The 19,797-nt window shown below is 46.0% G+C and overlaps 1 protein-coding gene across 1 annotated transcript in view; it reads right to left on the bottom strand.

Moving 5' to 3' along the window:
- The window catches only part of LOC122553050 (sodium/potassium/calcium exchanger 3), a 392,739-nt gene that overhangs the window by 51,215 nt on the left and 321,727 nt on the right, over positions 1-19,797 (bottom strand). Inside the window, exon 7 of the mRNA XM_087991604.1 lies at positions 8,288-8,362. Coding sequence (XP_087847730.1) covers positions 8,288-8,362 — 75 coding nt within the window. The remainder of the gene's footprint in view (positions 1-8,287; positions 8,363-19,797) is intronic.

Below are 19,797 nucleotides of genomic sequence, written 5' to 3'. Positions count from 1 at the left end.
TTTCTGGCGCATCAATGCATTGGTTTGTCATGTACCTGTTGTCATTCTCCGATGAGTGTGCGTGCAAGAGCACCCCGCCAAAGCACAGTGCCTGTCCCTCTGCTGTGGTTAGCCTTGGTTGTGGGGGATATGCTTTCACCTCAACGTCATAAATTTGTGGGTTTGATTCCACTCCACTCTGTTCAGCTCAAAGGCCAGGCAGAATAACTCAGTGTGGTCCTAAGAGAGGGTTGCAGTGTCCGAACTGTTGTAGTTTACCCAAGATATTAAACTGAGGATCCCTTCACCCTCTCATTAAGATCTCATGTCCTGCTTTATTGAAGAGCAAGACTGTTCTCTCAGGTATACTGACACATCTTTATCTCTCAAACAGCATCAGCTAAACAGATGGTCCGGGCACCATGTGGGATCGCACCGTGCTCCCTAGCAGGCAAAGAACAGTTTTCGTTGATGATTAAATACTCTGGGAGAGCCTGAGGATGGGAAAGTCACTATATAAATGCAAACTCCATGTTTTGTTTTGTGGATATTGGACCTTAGCAGATCAAAGGGCTCATGCTGACTGTGGTCTCTCCACAATCAGCTAATCGTTTAGGATGGTTCAGTGGTTAGCACTGCTGCCTCACAGCACCAAGGACCTGGGTTCGATTCCACCCTCAGGCAACTGTCTGTTGGAGCTTGCACATTCTTCCCATGTCTGTGCTGGGGTCCTCTGCTTTCCTCCCACTGTCTAAAGATGGGCAGATTCAGTGCATTCTCCATGACAAATGCAGGATTATAGAGATAAGGTCTGGCTGGGATGCTCTTCAGAAGGTTGGTATGGACTAGATGGGTTGAATGTCTTGTTTCCACACTGTAGGGATTCTATGATTCCAAACTCATTACACCTAGCCACAAAGTCTGGGTCAAATCAATAAGTGGTAGCAATTAGCTCCACAACTAATAGGAATTGATTTTCTCTTATTCTGTTCATTGTTTTTCTGGTTTAACCACTGCAGTTTGAATTTCAAAGTGATCATTTATATCCTTCACTTGTCCATTTATTCATTTTTATTCATACACGGGACGTGGGTGTCATTGGTTGCTCAGCATTTATTGCCCGTCCCTAGTTGCCCTTGAGAAGGTGGTGGTGAGCTGCCATCTTGAGCCGTGGCAGTCCACCTGCCATAGATTGACCCACAATGCCCTTAGGGAGGGAATTCCAGGATTTTGACCCAGCGACACTGAAGGAACAGTGATATGTTTCTACGTCAGGATAGTGAGTGGCTTGGAGGGGAACTTGAAGGTGGTGGTGTTCCCATGTATCTGCCTCCTTTGTCCTTCTAGATGGACAAGGTTGTGGGTCTGGAAGGTGCTATCTGAGGATTTTTGGCAAATATTTGCAGTGCATCTTGTAGATAGTACACACACTGAGCATCAGTAGTGGAGAGAGTGGATATGGTGCCAATTAAGCTGGCTGCTTTGTCCTGGACAGTGTCAAACTTCTTGAGTGATGCAGCCTGACCTGCTGTGCTTTTCCAGGCAAGTGGGGAGTGTTCCATCACACTCCTGCCTTGTGCCTTGTAGATGGTGGACAGGATATCTTTGTGGCGGGGAGTTGGAGGGGAGGTGAGTTATGCACTGTCGACCAATATGTGTCTTTTCTAGGTGCTGCTAGACCTGGTTTTCTCCAGCACTTCCTGTGTTTATTTCAGATTTCCAGCATCCATCATGTTTTGATTTTATTTGAGGGCAAACACCAAATTGGTCTTGACTTCATTCCTGATGAAGGGCTTTTGCCTGAAACGTCGATTTTCCTGCTCCTCAGATGCTGCCTGTCCTGCTGTGCTTTTCCAGGACCATTCTCTCGACTCTAATCTCCAGCATCTGCAGTTCTCACTTTCGCCTTTACTGCAAGTGGACAGATACAAGGAGTTCTTGCACTTGGAGTGCAGTTTTGATCTTTGTATCTATTGAAGGATTTACATACTGTGGAGATGGGGCACTGAAGGTTCATTGTTGAAACTTTATTGCTGGAACAGCACAGCAGGTCAGGCAGCATCCAGGGAACAGGAGATTCGACGTTTCGGGCACAGGCCCTTCTTCAGGAATGAGCAGAGAGTGTTCAGCAGGAGAAGATAAAAGGTAGGGAGGAGGGACTTGGAGGAGGGGAGTTGGAAATGTGATAGGTGGAAAGAGGTCAAGGTGAGGGTGATAGGTCGGAGTAGGATGGAGGCGGAGAGGTCAAGAAGAAGACTGCAGGTCAGGAAGGCGGTGCCGGGCTGGAAGGATCCGGCTGAGACAAGGTGGGGGGAGGGGGGATGAAGAAACTGGTGAAGTCCAAGTTCATCCCCTGCGGTTGGAGGGTTCCCAGTTCTTCCGACTGGGAACCCTCCAACCGCAGGGGATGAACTTGGACTTCACCAGTTTCTTCATCCCCCCTCCCCCCACCTTGTCTCAGCCGGATCCTTCCAGCCCGGCACCGCCTTCCTGACCTGCAGTCTTCTTCTTGACCTCTCCGCCTCCATCCTACTCCGACCTATCACCCTCACCTTGACCTCTTTCCACCTATCACATTTCCAACTCCCCTCCTCCAAGTCCCTCCTCCCTACCTTTTATCTTCTCCTGCTGAACACTCTCTGCTCATTCCTGAAGAAGGGCCTGTGCCCGAAACGTCGAATCTCCTGTTCCCTGGATGCTGCCTGACCTGCTGTGCTGTTCCAGCAATAAAGTTTCAACTTTGATCTCCAGCATCTGCAGACCTCACTTTCTCCACTGAAGGTTCATTACCTTGGCTCCTGACACAGTTGGGCTTGCCCAATGCTGAGAAGCTGAGCAAACTGGGCCGGAGCTCACTGGAATTTAGAAGAATTCGAGGTGCTCTGATTGAAATGGAGAAGGTTCTGAAGGCTAAGCAAGACACTGAGAGGTTAGGGCAACTATTGCGGAATCTGGAACACAGAGGCACAGGCAAAGGATAAGCAGGTCAATCATCGAGGATCGAGATGAGGGAAGATTTCTTCATTCAGTGGGAATGTGAATCTTTGGTGTTCTATGTCCGTGGATGCTCCATGATAGAACATATTCAAGATTAAGATACTTGCTATTTGGTTTCCCATGGACTCATGGGATATGAACAGTGGACAGAAATGTGTTGAGGCTGGAGGTCAGCCATATTGTATTGGAGCAGACTTAAGAGGTTGTTGGCTTACACCATTTCCCACTTCTCACGTTCTTAGATACAGACAAAAGAATTAAATGGCACACATTTAGTAGCATCTACACTATGGAACGTTAAAAAAGTGAAGGACTATACCAGGGTTCAGAGGATTAGCTGTCAAGGACACAGTTACGCAAATATGGCTTCTATTTTCTTGACCACATGAACATTGAGGGGTATAGAACATGATTTTATACCTTAAAAAAAAAACTACTACTTCTTCTGACTGGGGATATCAAGAATTAGGAAAATACTGCTTAATTCTGATGCTAGGTCATTCCTGAAGAAGGGCTTATGCCCGAAACGTCGATTCTCCTGTTCCCTGGATGCTGCCTGACCTGCTGCGCTTTTCCAGCAACACATTTTCAGCTCTGATCGCCAGCATCTGCAGTCCTCACTTTCTCCTCAAAGACTTCAACCTACTGCGAATCCTCTTACAAGGATGCCTTCCTTGAAGAAGCTCTCTTCCTCCCTCTACAAAGATTTCAGTGAGTCCCTCTCTCACTGCACACCCCAGGTCATCTCCTCTGCGCAGAAGCTCTTCAGCCACATTCTCAAACAGACTCGCTACCACAGCCATATCTCCTTCCTCAGCACCTGCCTACGGAACCGACTTATCCCGCACGGACTCCGGATTATGTTCCGACCAACCAAACTTGGACCCAACCAGGACAACCAGTACCTACAACAAATCCGAAGCCTCCAGCAACAGACGTCCCTCCAGATCCTTCGCTCCACGCTTGCAGCCATGCGTCGCTACCTACATTCCCTGCAACTCGATCTACCCCAGTTCAGGACAACACTCTCACAGACCTGCAAAGGACCTCTATTGTTCTTCATCCACAGAAGGATCCATAAACTAAACAAACAGTTCTTCCTAGCCATATCGGAAATTAAAGACAGTAAGCTTCCTGAAGAAGGGCTTATGCCCGAAACGTCGATTCTCCTGTTCCCTGGATGCTGCCTGACCTGCTGCGCTTTTCCAGCAACACATTTTCAGCTCATTCAAGGGTAAGCCTAGGAAGCACATATTCACACAAATGGACAGTGGAAATTCAGAATTCTCTCCCACAAAAGGCTTTGTATCTTGAGGGACAGGCTGGGCTATCAACAGAATTTCGGGTAACTGACAATATCAAGAGATATGGAGCAAAGCAGAGTAAATGGCATTGATGTGTGGATCAGTTATAATCTAAGTCATTGGTGTAGCTCAGAGCCCAGAGGGACTGAAATGGCCTCCTGCTGTACTTGAGTACTTTTATGAGGACCTCAAATATATTTTCAGTTGAAAGCGTTTAAGAGCGCATGATTTTCACTTCCTCACGGAAAACTGGACCTTTTTCTGAGTAAAGACATCAATACGCAATGTTTTCTTTATGTCAGTTCGTTGCATATTCTATTCTTCAGTGTGGAAGGCATGATTAAAATGCAGCATGTTCACCGTTATAGATCAGCTGAGGAACTGTCAATCATTCCTGTGTCGAGACTGATCTGCAATAGTGCAGTCAAGATTGAAAACTAACACAATGAATGAGCCCCCAATTTCCAGCAACAACATAACAATCTTGCAGACATGGAGAATAACCACCAGATGGCACTCAAACTCCAGGGTGCAGTCAACAAATTTGAGCTTTTAACCCCTTCAGCTCCTGTGCTTTTGTAGGTCTTTCAACGGGTTTGGCAGGTGCTATAGAAGATTGTGAAATCAAAGTTTCCGAGTCCCTTACTTCCCTAACGCTGTCTGAGCTGATCTGCTGCCAAAACCTTCAGCCACAGCCTTGCGGCCTTCATGCCTGACTTCCAGCTGAGGCCCTCCCAATATAACACTGCTGTTGGAAATGCTGCCGTCTGTATCATAACACAAGTGAAGTCCCATTCACACATTCCCCTCTGTGCTTGCTCACCAACACTGGGTGCCAAATTGGCTGCAGCTGCTTTCCTCTCAGGCCTCCATTCCCTTCCTACCCCTTGTAGCCTCCTCCAGTCCCACAACCCTCGTCCCAGTTCTGACTTCATAGATATCCCTCACGTGAATTACTCCAGCATTGGTTGTCTTGCCTTCAGCTGCCCAGCTCCTGAGCTCTGGAATTACCTTCTTCAATCTCACTGTCTCCGCATCACTTTCCTCATTTCAGACATTTCTCAAAACTTGCCCTATTGGTCAAGCATTCGTGTTGTAAAATTCTCTGTCAATCTTTGCAACAGATAATATGAACTGGCTGGGTAATTGCTGGGTAAAAGAGGTTTATCTAGTTTGTCTACCATTATCCTGGCACTCGCATTATTTATTCATTTGTGGGATGTGGGCATCGCTGACTGGGCCCAGCATTTATTGCCCGTCCCTAGTTGCCCCTTGAGAAGGTGGTGGTGAGCTGTCTTCTTGAACCGCTGCAGTTCACATGCTGTAGGTGGACCCACAATGTCCTGAGGGAGGGAACTCCAGGATTTCAACCCAGCGACAGTCAAGGAACGGTGAGATATTTCCAAGTCAGGATGGTGAGTGATGTGGAGGGGAACCCGCAGATTAGATTAGATTAGATTACTTACAGTGTAGAAACAGGCCCTTTGGCCCAACAAGTCCACACCAACCCTCCGAAGAGCAATCCACCCAGACCCATTCCCCTACATTTACCCCTTCACCTAACATTACGGGCAATTTAGCATGGTCAATTCACCTAACCTGCACATTTTTGGACTGTGGGAGGAAACCGGAGCACCCGGAGGAAACCCACGCAGACACGGGGAGAATGTGCAAACTCCACACAGTCGCCTGAGGCGGGAACTGAACCAGTGCTAACTACTGTGCCACCGTGCCGTCCAATGGTGGTGGCGTTCCCATGGATCTGCTGCCCTTGCCCTTCCAGGCGGAAGTGGTTGTGGGTTTGGAAGGTGCTGTCTGAGGAGCTGCGGTCGATTTCTGGAGTGCATCTTGTAGATGGTACACACTGCTGCTACTGAGTGTCAGTAGTGGAGGCAGTGGGTGCTGAATGGATGGTTGGGCCTAGGTCACTAGGATGTGATGCCAACCAAGTGGGCTGCTTTGTCAAGCAGAGCAATAATCTACCCAGTGATGCCCAGTTTGGGTTCCACCATGATCACTCAGCTGCCAGTCTCAGCTTTGGTCAAAAAAGATGAATTGCAGAGTGAGAGTGAGGTGAGAATGACAGCCCTTGACATCAAGTGTGGCATGAAGGGCCTGAGCGAAACTGGAATTGATGGGCATCAAGGGCAAAGTCTTCACTGGTTGGGGTTGGAGTTATACCTGGCACTTTGGAAGATGGATGTGGTTGTTGGAGGTCAGTCATCTCAGCTCCAGGATATCTCTGCAGAAGTTCCTCAGAATAACTCCCTAGGCCCAACCATCTTCAGCTGCTTTCATCAATGACCTTCCTTCGATCATGAGGTCAGAAATGGGGATGTTCATCAACGATCGCACAATGTTCAGCACCATTCACGACTCCTCAGACACTGAAGCAGTCCATGTTCAATACAATAAGATCAGGACAATAGCCAGGCTTAGATCGTACAGTGTGGAAACAGGCCATTTGGCCCAACAAGTCCACACTGACCCTCCAAAGAGCATCCCACCCAGACCCATTACCCCCTCGCCAAATCTACATTTCCCTGAACACTGTGGGCAATTTAGCCTGGCCAATCCAACTAACCCGCACATCGTTGGACTGTGGGAGGAAACCGGAGCACCTGGAGGAAACCCACGCAGACACGGGGAGAATGTGCAAACTCCACACAGTCACCCGAGGTGGGAATCGAACCCAGGTCCCTGGCGCTGTGAAGCAGCAGTGCTAACCACTGAGCCACTGTGAGGCTTGTGCTGACAAGTGACATGTAATATTCATGTCAATAAATGCCAGGTAATCACCATCTCCAGCAAGAAAGAATCAAACTACTGCACCTTGACAATTTAAAGGCATTACCATCACTGAATCCCACACAGTCAACTCCCTGCGGGTTACCATCAACCTGAAACTGATCAAGCCTAGCCATAATATTATAATGGCCATAAGAGCAGGTCAGAGGCTGGGAACCCTGCAGCAGGTAACTCACCTCCTGACTCCTCAAAGCCTGTCCCTCATCTATAAGGAACAAGTCAGGAATGAGACGGGTTATTCCCCACTCCCTGAGGAGGCTGAGGAAATTCGACATGTCCATAAGCACTCTTGCCAACTTGGACAGATGCACCATAGAAAACATCCTTTCTGGGTACATAATGGCTTGACATGGCAACTGCTCTGCCCAGGACCAGAAGAAACTGCAGAAGGTTGTGTACACAGCCCAGACCATCTCGCAAGCCAACCTCCTATCCATGGTCTCCATCTACAAGTCTCGCTACCGCAGAAGGGCTGCCGACATCATCAAAGACCCCTCCCACCCCGGTAATGCTCTCCCACAACGTCTTCCATCAGGCAGAAGATACAGAAGGAGAAAGTGAGGACTGCAGATGCTGGAGATCAGAGTCGGGAGTGTGGTGCTGGAAAAGCACAGCCGGTCAGGCAGCATCCAAGGAGCTGTAGAGTCGACGTTTCGGGCATAAGCCCTTCATCCTCGGACTGATACCTGAGATGTCCATTCTCCTGCTCCTCAGATGCTGCCTGACCTGCTGTGCTTTTCCAGAAGATACTAAAGTCTGAACACACGCACCAACAGGTTCAAGACCTGCTTCTTCCCTGCCGTTATTAGACTGCTGATTGAACCTCCCTAACTTCAAATCAAATGTCGAACTTCCTTTATGTGCTTCCTGTGCAGATGGAACCTTGTGTACCTCACTCTGTCTGAGCACCCTATGCTCTTTGTTGCTGCTCGCACAGTTCGCAAAACAAAACTTGTCACTGCACTTCGGTACATGTCACTACAATAAATCAAATCAAATCAACCAGTTAATGTACATGGTTAATTGAAGAGAGATACAGCCCCATGCTGAGTGCTTAAAGATCTGTAGTTATTGATCCAGGAGACTGGAGACAGGACAGCCCCTTCTCACCTGGTTATATCCCACTACCCTCCCAACGCTCGGAAGCATCTCCCGACACTTTTCCCACCTTTTGAGACAAAACCCGATGATATTCTTACCAAAATGAGCGCCATCACCGATAAGGTGTAGTAAGTGGAATCTCTGATCAATGACCACCACGTCAATGGCACCACCTGTCAGTAGATACAGCAGAGAGAACATGTTACTTACTATCCAAACAAGTCAAATCTCAACACTGTAAGCAATGGCTCCCTGAACTGGGATAGCACAAGGTGGTTTGCTGAGTAACATGGCACTCATGTTCTTGAACAGAATTGCCTGTAAGATTACACGTAACACCTTCTTAAATGGAGAAACCCTAAACACACTCGTTGTTATGTCTGTGAGTTACACCTAAAGTTGGATTGAAGGTAAAATCAGTGCAGTCTTACTCTGTCATTGGAAAGTTAAAAATCACACAACACCAGGTTATAGTCCAACAGGTTTATTTGGAAGCACTAGCTTTCGGAGCACTGCTCCTTCATCAGGTGGTTGTGGAGAATAAGATTGTAATACGCAGAATTCATAGCAAAAGTTTACAGTGTGATGCAACTGAAATTATATATTGAAAATGACCAGGGTTGTTTGTTAAATCTCTCATCTTTTTAGAATGACCATGTTGGTTTCAGTTCTTTCATATGTAAATTGCAAAACTTTTTTTAAAAGGTTACATTCTCAAGTTTGCAATTTACATATGAAAGAACTGAAACCAACATGGTCATTCTAAAAAGATGAGAGACTTAACAAACAACCCAGGTATTTTTCAATATATAATTTCAGTTACATCACACTGTAAACTTTTGCTATGAATTCTGTGTCTTCCAATGTTATTCTCCACAACCACCTGATGAAGGAGCGACGCTCCGAAAGCTACTGCTTCCAATTAAACCTGTTGGACTATAACCTGGTGTTGTGGGATTGTTAACTTTGTCCACCCCAGTCCAACACCAGCTCCTCCACATCATGACTCTCATCAGAGTTGAATGTGACGGTCACCGTGCCTCAAGTCAGGGGTACGGCTGAGAATGTGGGGTCTTCATGGTAACCCCTGTCAGTGCAGGAACTCAACCATCGGCATCACAAACCAGCCATCCAGCCAACTGAGCTAACCAACTCTCAACGATAAATTATACAATTGATGTTACATTGCATTTCCTATGTTTGACTGATAATATGAAGCAGAAGGCAACATGAAAAGTGTAACTAGCCAGGCTGAAGAACATCAGAGCTGGTGGGAAAGAGAGGATGGTTGCAGAGGGAGGCCTCTCAAATGAAGGTGACCAGTGGCAGACATTGGGAAGTTGGGGTTGGTGAAAGTTACCTCTAGCCCTCGCTCCTGAACCAAGTCTCCATGCAACTCCCACTCCATGAAACCCATCTCTGAAACCCCTCTCATTATTTAATAGCAGTCTAGGACTACCATGATGCTTAGCCTCTGGAGGTTGGGGGTATATGTATGTGTGTGCACATCATGTCTATCCTGTGTGTGTGTCTGCACGCTTGTGTGTGTACATGTGTGCCTGTCTATGATTAGATTAGATTAGATTACTTGCAGTGTGGAAACAGGCCCTTCGGCCCAACAAGTCCACACTGACCCTCCGAAGAGCAACCCACCCAGATCCATTCCTCTACATTTACCCCTTCACCTAATACTACAGGCAATTTAGCATGGCCAATCCACCTAACGTGTACATTTTTGGATTGTGGGAGGAAACCGGGGCACCCGGAGTAAACCCACGCAGACACAGGGAGAATGTGCAAACTCCACACAGACATTTGCCTGAGGCAGAGAATTGAACCTGGGTCTCTGGTGCTGTGAGGCAGCAGTGCTAACCACTGTGCCACCGTGCCGCCCACTGTGCCACCGTGCCGTGCTTCCATACATCTGTGTTTCTGCATGTGTGTGCCTGTCTGCGTTTCCAAGTGTATTTTGTGTGCCTGTTTCCATGTGTAGCTTGTGTGTCTGTGTTTCCATGTGTGTGTTTATGTATTAATCTTGGTGTTTGTGTGTGTGTCTGTGCTTCTGTGTGTGTCTCTGTATTTCTGCATGTGTGTGTGCGTGTGTGTGTCTAAATGTGTTTCTGTCTGTGTATCTCTGTATTTCTGTGCGTGTCTCTCTGTATTTCTGTGTGTCTCTGTATTTCTGTGCGTGTGTCTGTATTTCTGTGTGTGTCTCTGTATTTTTGTGTATATTTCTGCATTTCTGTGCGTGTCTCTGTATTTCTGTGTATATCTCTGTATTTCTGTGCGTGTCTCTCTGTATTTCTGTGCATATCTCTGTATTTCTGTGTGTGTCTCTATATTTCTGCGTATATCTCTATTTCTGTGTTTGTCTGTATTTCTGTGCATATCTCTGTATTTCTGTGTGTGTCTTTATATTTCTGTGTATATCTCTATATTTCTGTGTGTCTGTCTGTATTTCTGTGTATATCTCTATTTCTATGTGTGTGTCTCTGTATTTCTGTGCGTGTCTCTCTGTATTTCTGTGTATATCTCTGTATTTCTGTGTGTGTGTCTCTGTATTTCTGTGTATATCTCCGCATTTCTATGCGTGTGTCTCTGCATTTCTATGTGTGTCTATGTGTGCATGTGTCTCTGTATTTGTGTGTATGGGTCTGTATGTCTCTGTATTTCTGTGCGTGTCTCTCTCTCTGTGTATGTTTCTGTATTTGTGTCTGTGTGTCTCCGTATTTCTGTACGCCTCTGTATTTGTGTGTGTGTCTCTGTATTTCTGTGTGTGTGTGTGTGTTCCTCTGAAAGCAGTCACAGCCTTCTCATTGGCAATGCTGGGCATAACAGCAGCTAGCCTCTGATTGGCCAGCATTCCCAGGGTCTCGATTTCAAGGGGCAGCCTGAATGACCTCCCAGAGAATTATCGCCCAATCTTGGGTTCTTTCCTAAATATTCTCTTTATTGAGAAACCCTGAAACTACCCAGCTACCGGTGTTAATAAATTGAAAAAATTCTAGACAAAAAATAGTTTTAGACACTATGACATGTATCTAAATGTCGGAAAATTGCAGTGGGACCTTGATTTGGTGTAATGTAAACTGCAGACTGACAGGACTTTTTTATTCTTGATATGGAGCTGTTGCTAAAAAGACCAGAATTGGATGCCCATATCTAAGAGCCCCTGTGTTCATATAACATTAATGACTTGTGTTGCACCTTTCAGTTGTCGGATTTTAACAGGAATCTTCTTGGAAATTACTGGAGTGGGTGTGAGCAGTGACAGGCAGCAGATGTAAGGTGAGGTCGCAACCAATCCTGAAGTGATTGGTTTTTGCCCTCGGAATTGGTACGATTTCGGACACTGTAACAGCCGTAAACCATTGAAATTGTGTCACACGCCCCACTCAATTTCCGATTGCTTGTAGCTCTGTGCCTGGTGTCAGAGGAAATGAATAATGATTGAGACCAGGGAACATTCTCCATATTGAAAATAAGTTTCTCCACAGTCACTCTGGAAGGCAGTAAAACAAGCATTGAAATTGTTGGAGAAACTCAGCAGGCCTGGGGAAGGGTTACACCCGAAATGCCGACTTCTCCACCCCCCCCCCCCCATCCCCCCATGCTGCCTGGCTTGCTGTATTCTTCCAGCTTCCTGCCTGTCTACTTTGGATTCCAGCACCTGCAATTTATTTGTCTCTAGCATCAGGTTCTGAGCAGATTGGAAGTGTTAACGCTGTTTCTCTCTCCACACTTGCTGCCAGACCTGCTGGGCGCCTCCAGCAATCTCTGTGTGTTTTAGATTTCCAACATCTGCAGTATTTTGCCTTGGGGGGGAAAAAAACACTAAACTCCCATGTAAAGACAATAGCCCAGCACGCTCCAGAAGGGAAACTTTATGTTGACAAAGCAACAATTTAGCGACTCACTGGGAGACAGATCCTACATAAAATACCTGTTGCTTTCAAAAACTCAACTGCATTAGAACAAAGAACTTTTACAGCCCAGGAACAGGCCCATCGGCCCTCCAAGCCTGAGCCGATCCAAATCCACTATCTAAATGTATCGCTCAATTCCTAAGGTATCCTTCTGCTCCCTACCTACTCATGCATCTGTCCAGATGCATCTTAAATTAATCTAAATGAAATCTAAATGTTTTGAATGGTTTGTCACCAGTAGTTCAATGGCATATGACAGGGGGAGATGAAGGCTGTTTGATTGATTTCAATGCTGGCCCCAAATTGTTCTAATGGGTTTCAGTCCTGCTCAACAAGCGCTCTGATTGATTCCTTAAGTCTCCAGCTCTACCCACAAAGCAGTTTCATTGACTGACTAAAACCCGCATCTAATTCGAGGGGAAGCAAACTGACTTCACTCAGGACAGGACAGACTTGTGACATGGTAACATTGGCATCACTTAGCTAAGCGGTTTATAGAGTCGATGAATGAGGGTGTTGGATCCATGCCTCCCATGAACAGGGATCACCCTTTGCCTGCCTCGTCGGCGGGAATGAGTTCCGGGTTCTCTCTGTTGGCGTTTGAGACCACGGCCACATGGTGAACCCTAGCAGGGGAGTGATGAAGCTGTTCAATGGGTCGTGGGTTCATCACCTAAAGGCCTCAATCAGTGGCATGGTGTGGAGGGAAGTCCACAAGCCTTCTTGGCCTTGCAGAGACGGGAGTAGGTGCAGCCCATTCAGCCTGCCATTCAATACTATCAAGGACTTCAATACCTCTTATCCACATTATCCCCATAACTCTGTACGCCACTGAAAATCAGAAATCTATTCAACTCTACCTTAGACATATTCAAGACTGAGCTTCCAAAGCCCTGTGTGCTAAAGAATTCTGACGCTTTGAACAAAAATGTTTCTTCCCATCTCAGACCCAAGGGGCACAGCCTTAATTTTTAAATTGTGCCTCCTCATTCCAGAGCAGGAGGCACATCTTACCCACAATTACCCAGTCTGTGCCTTTAAGTATTTTGTAGGTTTCAATTAGATCATCTCTCATTCTTCAAAACTCTAGAGAATCCAGACCCAGTTTGCACCAGCCCCTCTTCAAAATCAGTGGAGGTCCCACTTGGCAGCCTCCTGCCCAAATACATGCCCTCTCTCCAAACGTGCCTCAGGGAGGGCACTGCATTTTGCCCTCTATCTTGATTTGGAGTCTTGGAGACGTACAACATGGAAACAGACCCTTCGCTCCGACCATAATCCCAAACTAAACGAGTCTCAGCTCCCTGCTTCTGGCCCTTAACTCTCCTGGGGATGGCATGGTGGCTCAGTGGTTAGCACTGCGACCTCACAGCACAAGGACCCAGGTTCAATTCTAGCCTCGGGTGACTGTCTGGAGTTTGCACATTCTCCCAGTGTCTACGTGGGTTTCCTCCGGGTGCTCCAGTTTCCTCCCACAATCCAAAGATGTGCAGGTTAGGTGGATTGGCCAGGCTAAATTGCCCACAGTGTTCAGTGATGTTGTAGGTTAGGGGTAAAAGTTGAGAAATAGGGCATGGGTTTGGATGGGATACTCTTTGGAGGGTCAGTGTGGAATTGTCGGGCCGAAGGGCCTGTTTCCACACTGTAGGGGTTCTTAAAAAAAGGAACTATAAACACTACTATTCCAATGCAAGACCTTATCTCCAGGGCTATGAGGGACTTGGGTCTTCACATTCTATTCTAGAGTTACAAACGGTGGCGCAGTGGTTAGCGCTGCTGCCTCACAGCTCCAGGGACCCAGGTTCAATTGGGTGACTGTCTGTGTGGAGTTTTCGCATTCTCCCTGTGTCTGTGTGGGTTTCCTTCAACAATCCAAAGATGTGCAGGTCAGGTGAATTGTCCATGCTGAATTGCCCATAGTGTTAGGTGCATTAGTCAGGGGGAATGGGTCTGGGTGGGTTACTCTCCGGAGAGTTGGTGTGGACTTGTTTGGCCGAAGGGTCTGTTTCCACATTGTAGGGAATCAACATTCCTACTGGGCGGCACGATGGCTCAGTGGTTAGCACTGCGGCCTCACAGCACCAGGGTCCTGGGTCCGATTCCAGCCTCCGGGCGACTGTCTGTGTGGAGTTTGCACCTTCTCCCTGTGTCTGCGTGGGTTTCCTCCCGGTGCTCTGGTTTCCTCCCACAATCCAAAGTTTGTGCAGGTTAGGTGAATTGGCCACGCTAAATTGCTCATAGTGTTAGGTGCATTAGTCAGGGGTAAATGTAGGGGAATAGGTCTGGGTGGGTTGGTGTGGACTTGTTGGGCTGAAAGGTCTGTTTCCACACTATAGATATTCTATGATATTGATACAAACGGTCTTTACAAAAATCTTCTCAGGTGTCCCACTAACTGGGAACAGAATGGCTCCCCTCAAGTAAACAGCCAGGATGATAACTCCATATTCAGAACTGAACCCAGTTTAAAAGTAAGAATTGTGTGACACACAGATATCATAAAATGTAACAACTGAATGGGGGAAAAAAACACAATTAAAATCAGATTACCCAAAGCAGTGTCATATCTCTTCAGTAATTCAAACGGTTTGTATTATATAATTATCTGCAAGTGCATACTTAAAATATATTTGTAACATTCTGTAGTCAAATCTGCTTTATATAGATTCTAGTCATTTCCAATGATTATTGAAATCTTCGTTTGGCAACTACAAGGCAATCTTATTGCCAATAAAAAATAAGTCAGATGAAGTAGATATAGACTGAAAAGGAGAAATAACTGGAGGGCTTTGGGGAGACAGTAGGAGAATGGGGTCAATTGGATAGGTATTTCAAACAGATCAGACAGCTTCAATGGGCTCAATGGCCTCTTTCGGGGCTGTCTGATTCATTTCTGTTTTAAGAGGATAACTAACACTGAACGTCAAGGTCATAAACAGTCTGCAAAAGCCAATAAAAGGGATAATATGTCTTGGAAATGGTTGAACTGTAGTTCTGTGATCCCTGTGGGAGGATTGTCTTATCTCACTTCAACACAAATGCCTTATGCATTTTCCGAAAAGCATCGAAGACAGCTGCAAACGATAGAAAGGATGTGCTGGACAGTGCTGCCTCCCTTGCTGCACCTCTCCCCTTGCCAAATCCACATGCAACATCCCAATCCCCAAATCTCGCCACACTTTCCTGCATAAAAATTGGGCAAATGCTCCCATCTGTTATAGACTCATGGAGATGAACAGCATAGAAACAGACTCTTCGATCCAACTCGTCCATGCTGACCAGATATCCTAAATAAATCTAGTCCCAATTGCCAGAACTTGGCTCATATCCCTCCAAAACTTTGGTATTCATGTACCCATCTAAGTGCCTTCTAAATGTTGTCCAGCCTCCACCACTGCCTCATTCCGTACACGCATCATCCTCTGTGTGAAAAAATTTGCCCCTCCAGTCCCTTTTGTATCTTTCCCCTCTCACCTTTAACCTATGCCCTCTAGTTTTGTACTCCCCTACCCTGGGGAAAAGACCTTGTCTATTTACCCTATCCATGCGCCTCATGATTCTATGATAAGATCACCCCTCAGCCTCTGATGTTCCAGGGAAAACAGCCCCAGCCTATTCAGCCTCTCCCTATAGCTCTTTCTTTCCTGCTGTCATCCTGAATGAAATGCTTCATCCTTCAGTTGCCTCCTCTCACTGTGAGAATTTTTAGTTGGGTGTACATGACCTTTCGTAGTTAATAAAAAAATTCAGATGGTTCTTTCATAGTGCTAGGGGCCAGGTAACGTAATGGAACACCATTTACGCAGACAGTACAAAGGACTAGCTACAGACCCAGCTAAAAGATTGTGAGAAGCCAGGTACGTTTGGCAAGGAAGTAACAGACTAATGTTAGAGCCCAGTTTCTAAAAGAAAGGCTGCATTATGTATAACACCTTCCACAAGCACTGGATGCCTCAAAGCACTTTGCACCCAAAGGAAGTCCCTCTGAAGTTTGATCACTGTAATGGCAGAATCACAGCAAGTTCCCACAAACAGTAACATCACATGATCACCAGTGAAGCTGTATACCATGATGCTCGTTGAGGGCTATATATTGGTCACAACTTGATTTCTCTTCTCGGAAATACAGCCATGTAAGTCTGAGCAGGCAGATAGACCTGCCATCCAAAAGACAACACCTCTAACAATGCAGCACTCCTGCAGTATTGCATTACTGTTACAGCCCTGACTTCCATATCCAAAATGTGGAGTGGGCTTAAGTCCAGAACTTTGTGACTCTGAGGTGAGAGTGCTCCCCAAGTAACATCGTAATTTGCTACCTCCCCTGAACTGGAAAGGAACCAATGACCTAAAACACTTAGACTCTCCTTGTGTGGAACGTCCTCAGGTATTTCTGAGGAGTTGGTTGTGAGGTCACATTGTTACAAAATTTTGGATCACAGTTTAAGAACCAAAGAATCAGACTGAGAAGAAAACAAGTCCAATGACTTAACTCCCTTGGAAATTTTAAGAGATCTGTTCTCTCTCACCAGTAGAGGGACCCTGTGCCTCCAAACCAACGACCCAATTTTGGCTGCCAAAATAAAGTTTGTCCAAGGAATCAAACAAAAAAGGAGATTCTCTGACAGAAGGAATTCTGGGATACATATTCAGTACTTCCTTTTACCTATCACACATTGAGTCAGGAATAATAAAGGAGAAAGTAAGGTCTGCAGATGCTGGAGATCAAAGTTGAAACTTTATTGCTGGAACAGCACAGCAGGTCAGGCAGCATCCAGGGAACAGGAGATTCGACGTTCCTGAAGAAGGGCCTGTGCCCGAAACGTCGAATCTCCTGTTCCCTGGATGCTGCCTGACCTGCTGTGCTGTTCCAGCAATAAAGTTTCAACTCAGGAATAATAAAGCCCAGTAAGTATCTGATGTGGTGGACAACTCATGTAATTTATAGGTATTGTTTAAACGAGCCTGTTATTATGCACCTCCGGAGCATGTGGGACTTGAACCTGGGCCTCCTGTCTCAGAGGTAGGGACATTACCACTGCACCACAAGACCCCTCTGGCTTCCATTTATATTAATGCCATTTAGCAATGTGTTTTCCCCATTTCCAAGTGCCACTGGGATTTTGTCATAGAGTTCAATTGAGGGGTCTGGAATTTTGACATTTTAAGGATGGCTTTCAGATTTATCTTTTAAAAATGCCTAGTATTTAAATGGTTTTACATTCTACATATATGTTTTCCAATATAATTTGCAGAATTAAAGTCTCCCTTATGTTCATAGAGCAGACCGCCAATATTTTCTGCTCCCCCGTATAACCAGTTTTAGAAAAACACATGCCTTTGTCCCCAATTTGGCCCCCTGTCCATGCTGGAAGAAGGGCTGAATGGCCTCCTTCCATAATGTGACCATTCTATGATTCTGAATGGGAAACTCAGTTAGATCTATCCCATGACTTTGCCCCATAGCCTTGCAAAGACTTTTCTCTCTGGATAATTATCTGATATGCTTTTGCAAGCTACAACTGACTCTAACTCTACTGTGCTCTCTGCTGGGCAGTATGTTCTAGATCCGCACCAATTGCATTAAAAGTAAATTTCTTCATGCCACCTCTGGTTCTTTTTGCCACTCACTTTAAATCAGTGTCGTCTGTTTCTAGATCCCTCTGCTAATGGGAACAACTCCACCCTGTCCAGATCCATCATAATTCTGAATGTCTCTTATCAAATCTCCTGTGTCGCAAAGTGTGGATGCTGGAAAAGCACAGCAAGTCAGGCAGCATCTGAGGAGCAGGAGAATTGATGTTTCGGGCAAAAGCCGTTCATCAGGAAAGCCCTGATGAAGGGCTTATGCCTGAAACATCGAATCTCCTGCTCCTCAGATGCTGCCTGACCTGCTGTGCTTTTCCAGCACCCACACTCGACCCTGATCTCCACCATCTGCAGTCCTCACTTTCTCCTTTTCAAATCTCCTCTCAACCAATATATTTGTAAAGTGCATTGTATTTGTAAAGTTCCCAGAGAGTAAGAGCTGACAATGTGTTGCTGGAACAGCGCAGCAGGTCAGGCAGCATCAGGGAACAGGAGAATCGACGTTTCGGGCATAAGCCACCGCCTCCAACCTCATAGTCCCACAACCCTGCACCGCCCGCTTCTACCTCCTGCCCAAAATCCACAAACCTGACTGCCCTGGCCGACCCATTGTCTCAGCCTGCTCTGCCCCACCGAACTCATCTCTGCATACCTCGACACGGTCCTCCTTAGTCCAAGAGCTCCCTACCTACGTTCGGGACTCCACCCACGCCCTCCACCTCCTCCATGATTTTCGCTTCCCCGGTTCCCAACGCCTTATCTTCACCATGGACATCCAAAAAAGGAAGAAGGGCTTATGCCTGAAACGTCGATTCTCCTGTTCCCTGGATGCTGCCTGACCTGCTGCGCTGTTCCAGCAACACATTTTCAGCTCTGATCTCCAGCATCTGCAGACCTCACTTTCTCCTCCCAGAGAGCAAGGGCAATTAAGTTCCATGAGGAAATCCGATGTTTATCAACCAGAAATGCAGTCTCGCTTCTATATTGTTTGAAAAGTTTATAGAAGTTTGTAAGATCATGAGGGGTGTAGATAAGGTAAATGGCAGGTGTCTTTTCCTGAGGGTGGGGGATTTCAAGACTCGGGGCATATTTTTAAGGTGAGAGGAGAAAGATTTAAAAAAGACGTGAGGGTCAACTTCTTTTATACACAGAGTGGTTCCTGTGTGGAATGATCTTCCAGAGGAAGTGGTGGATGTGTGTATGGTTACATTTAGAGAGAGATTTGGATAAATACATGAATAAGAAATGTTTAAAGGGAAATGGGCCTAGCGCAGGCAGGCAGGACTAGTTTAGTTGGAATTATGGTCGGCATGGACTGGTTGGACCGAAGGGTCTGTTTTCGTGCTTTGTGACTCTAAAAATGCTTAAGGTGCAGGTTATTGAAAAATGATTCCCAATCTTAAAGGAGGGAAGGAATGTAGTATCATGGCAGAGATTCCAGAACATACCTTTAAGAGATGTTACATGACATCACAATATACAATATTCCAGTATAAAGGTGCCCTCTTTGCCTTCAGTCACTGTGTCTGCGGGATGGGGTCTCTCAGTTGTAAATGTGTATAATGTACAGTAAAATCAGCAAGCATACAACACAGACTATTATATTACTTTTAAAGAGTTAGCGTTGAAAGTAACTTTCAGACGTCTGAATCAACCATCAAATTAAAACATATTGTAAACTACAAATGGCTCCACAGTTCATTTTAATATGTATGTAAAGCACAAATGTTACTCAATGACAACATTTAGGAACTACAGTTCGAAACCCCCTCTTGAAATGGCCTTCTAGTCATTGGCAGCTGGCTGGCTGTGTAATTCTGCACGTGCTGTTTGCTGACTCCCTCCATTTGGTCTCTGTGCACCTCAAACCCTGAGCCCACACTCAGGCTCATCTCTTTCAAACTTTCTCCGGCGTTTTCTGTGAAATGAGTTGCTGAATGAACCACCTGTTGGAAATTTCTCTGCTCTCCAGATGCTCCGAATGCTTCTGTAGTGGAAGGATGAATACGTTTGCACCGAAGTTTTATCTATTTGAAGGAAATACCATCAGAATCTTTCCAGTTCATGTTTGGGAATATTGAATTATGGCACGG

Source organism: Chiloscyllium plagiosum, unplaced genomic scaffold, assembly GCF_037043375.1.
Source record: "Chiloscyllium plagiosum isolate Xiang-an unplaced genomic scaffold, Cpla_swu_hap1 HiC_scaffold_10, whole genome shotgun sequence".
Lineage (NCBI taxonomy): Eukaryota > Metazoa > Chordata > Chondrichthyes > Orectolobiformes > Hemiscylliidae > Chiloscyllium > Chiloscyllium plagiosum.
The sequence above is the reverse complement of the archived record's forward strand: the minus strand, read 5'-3'. Positions and strand labels throughout refer to the sequence as shown.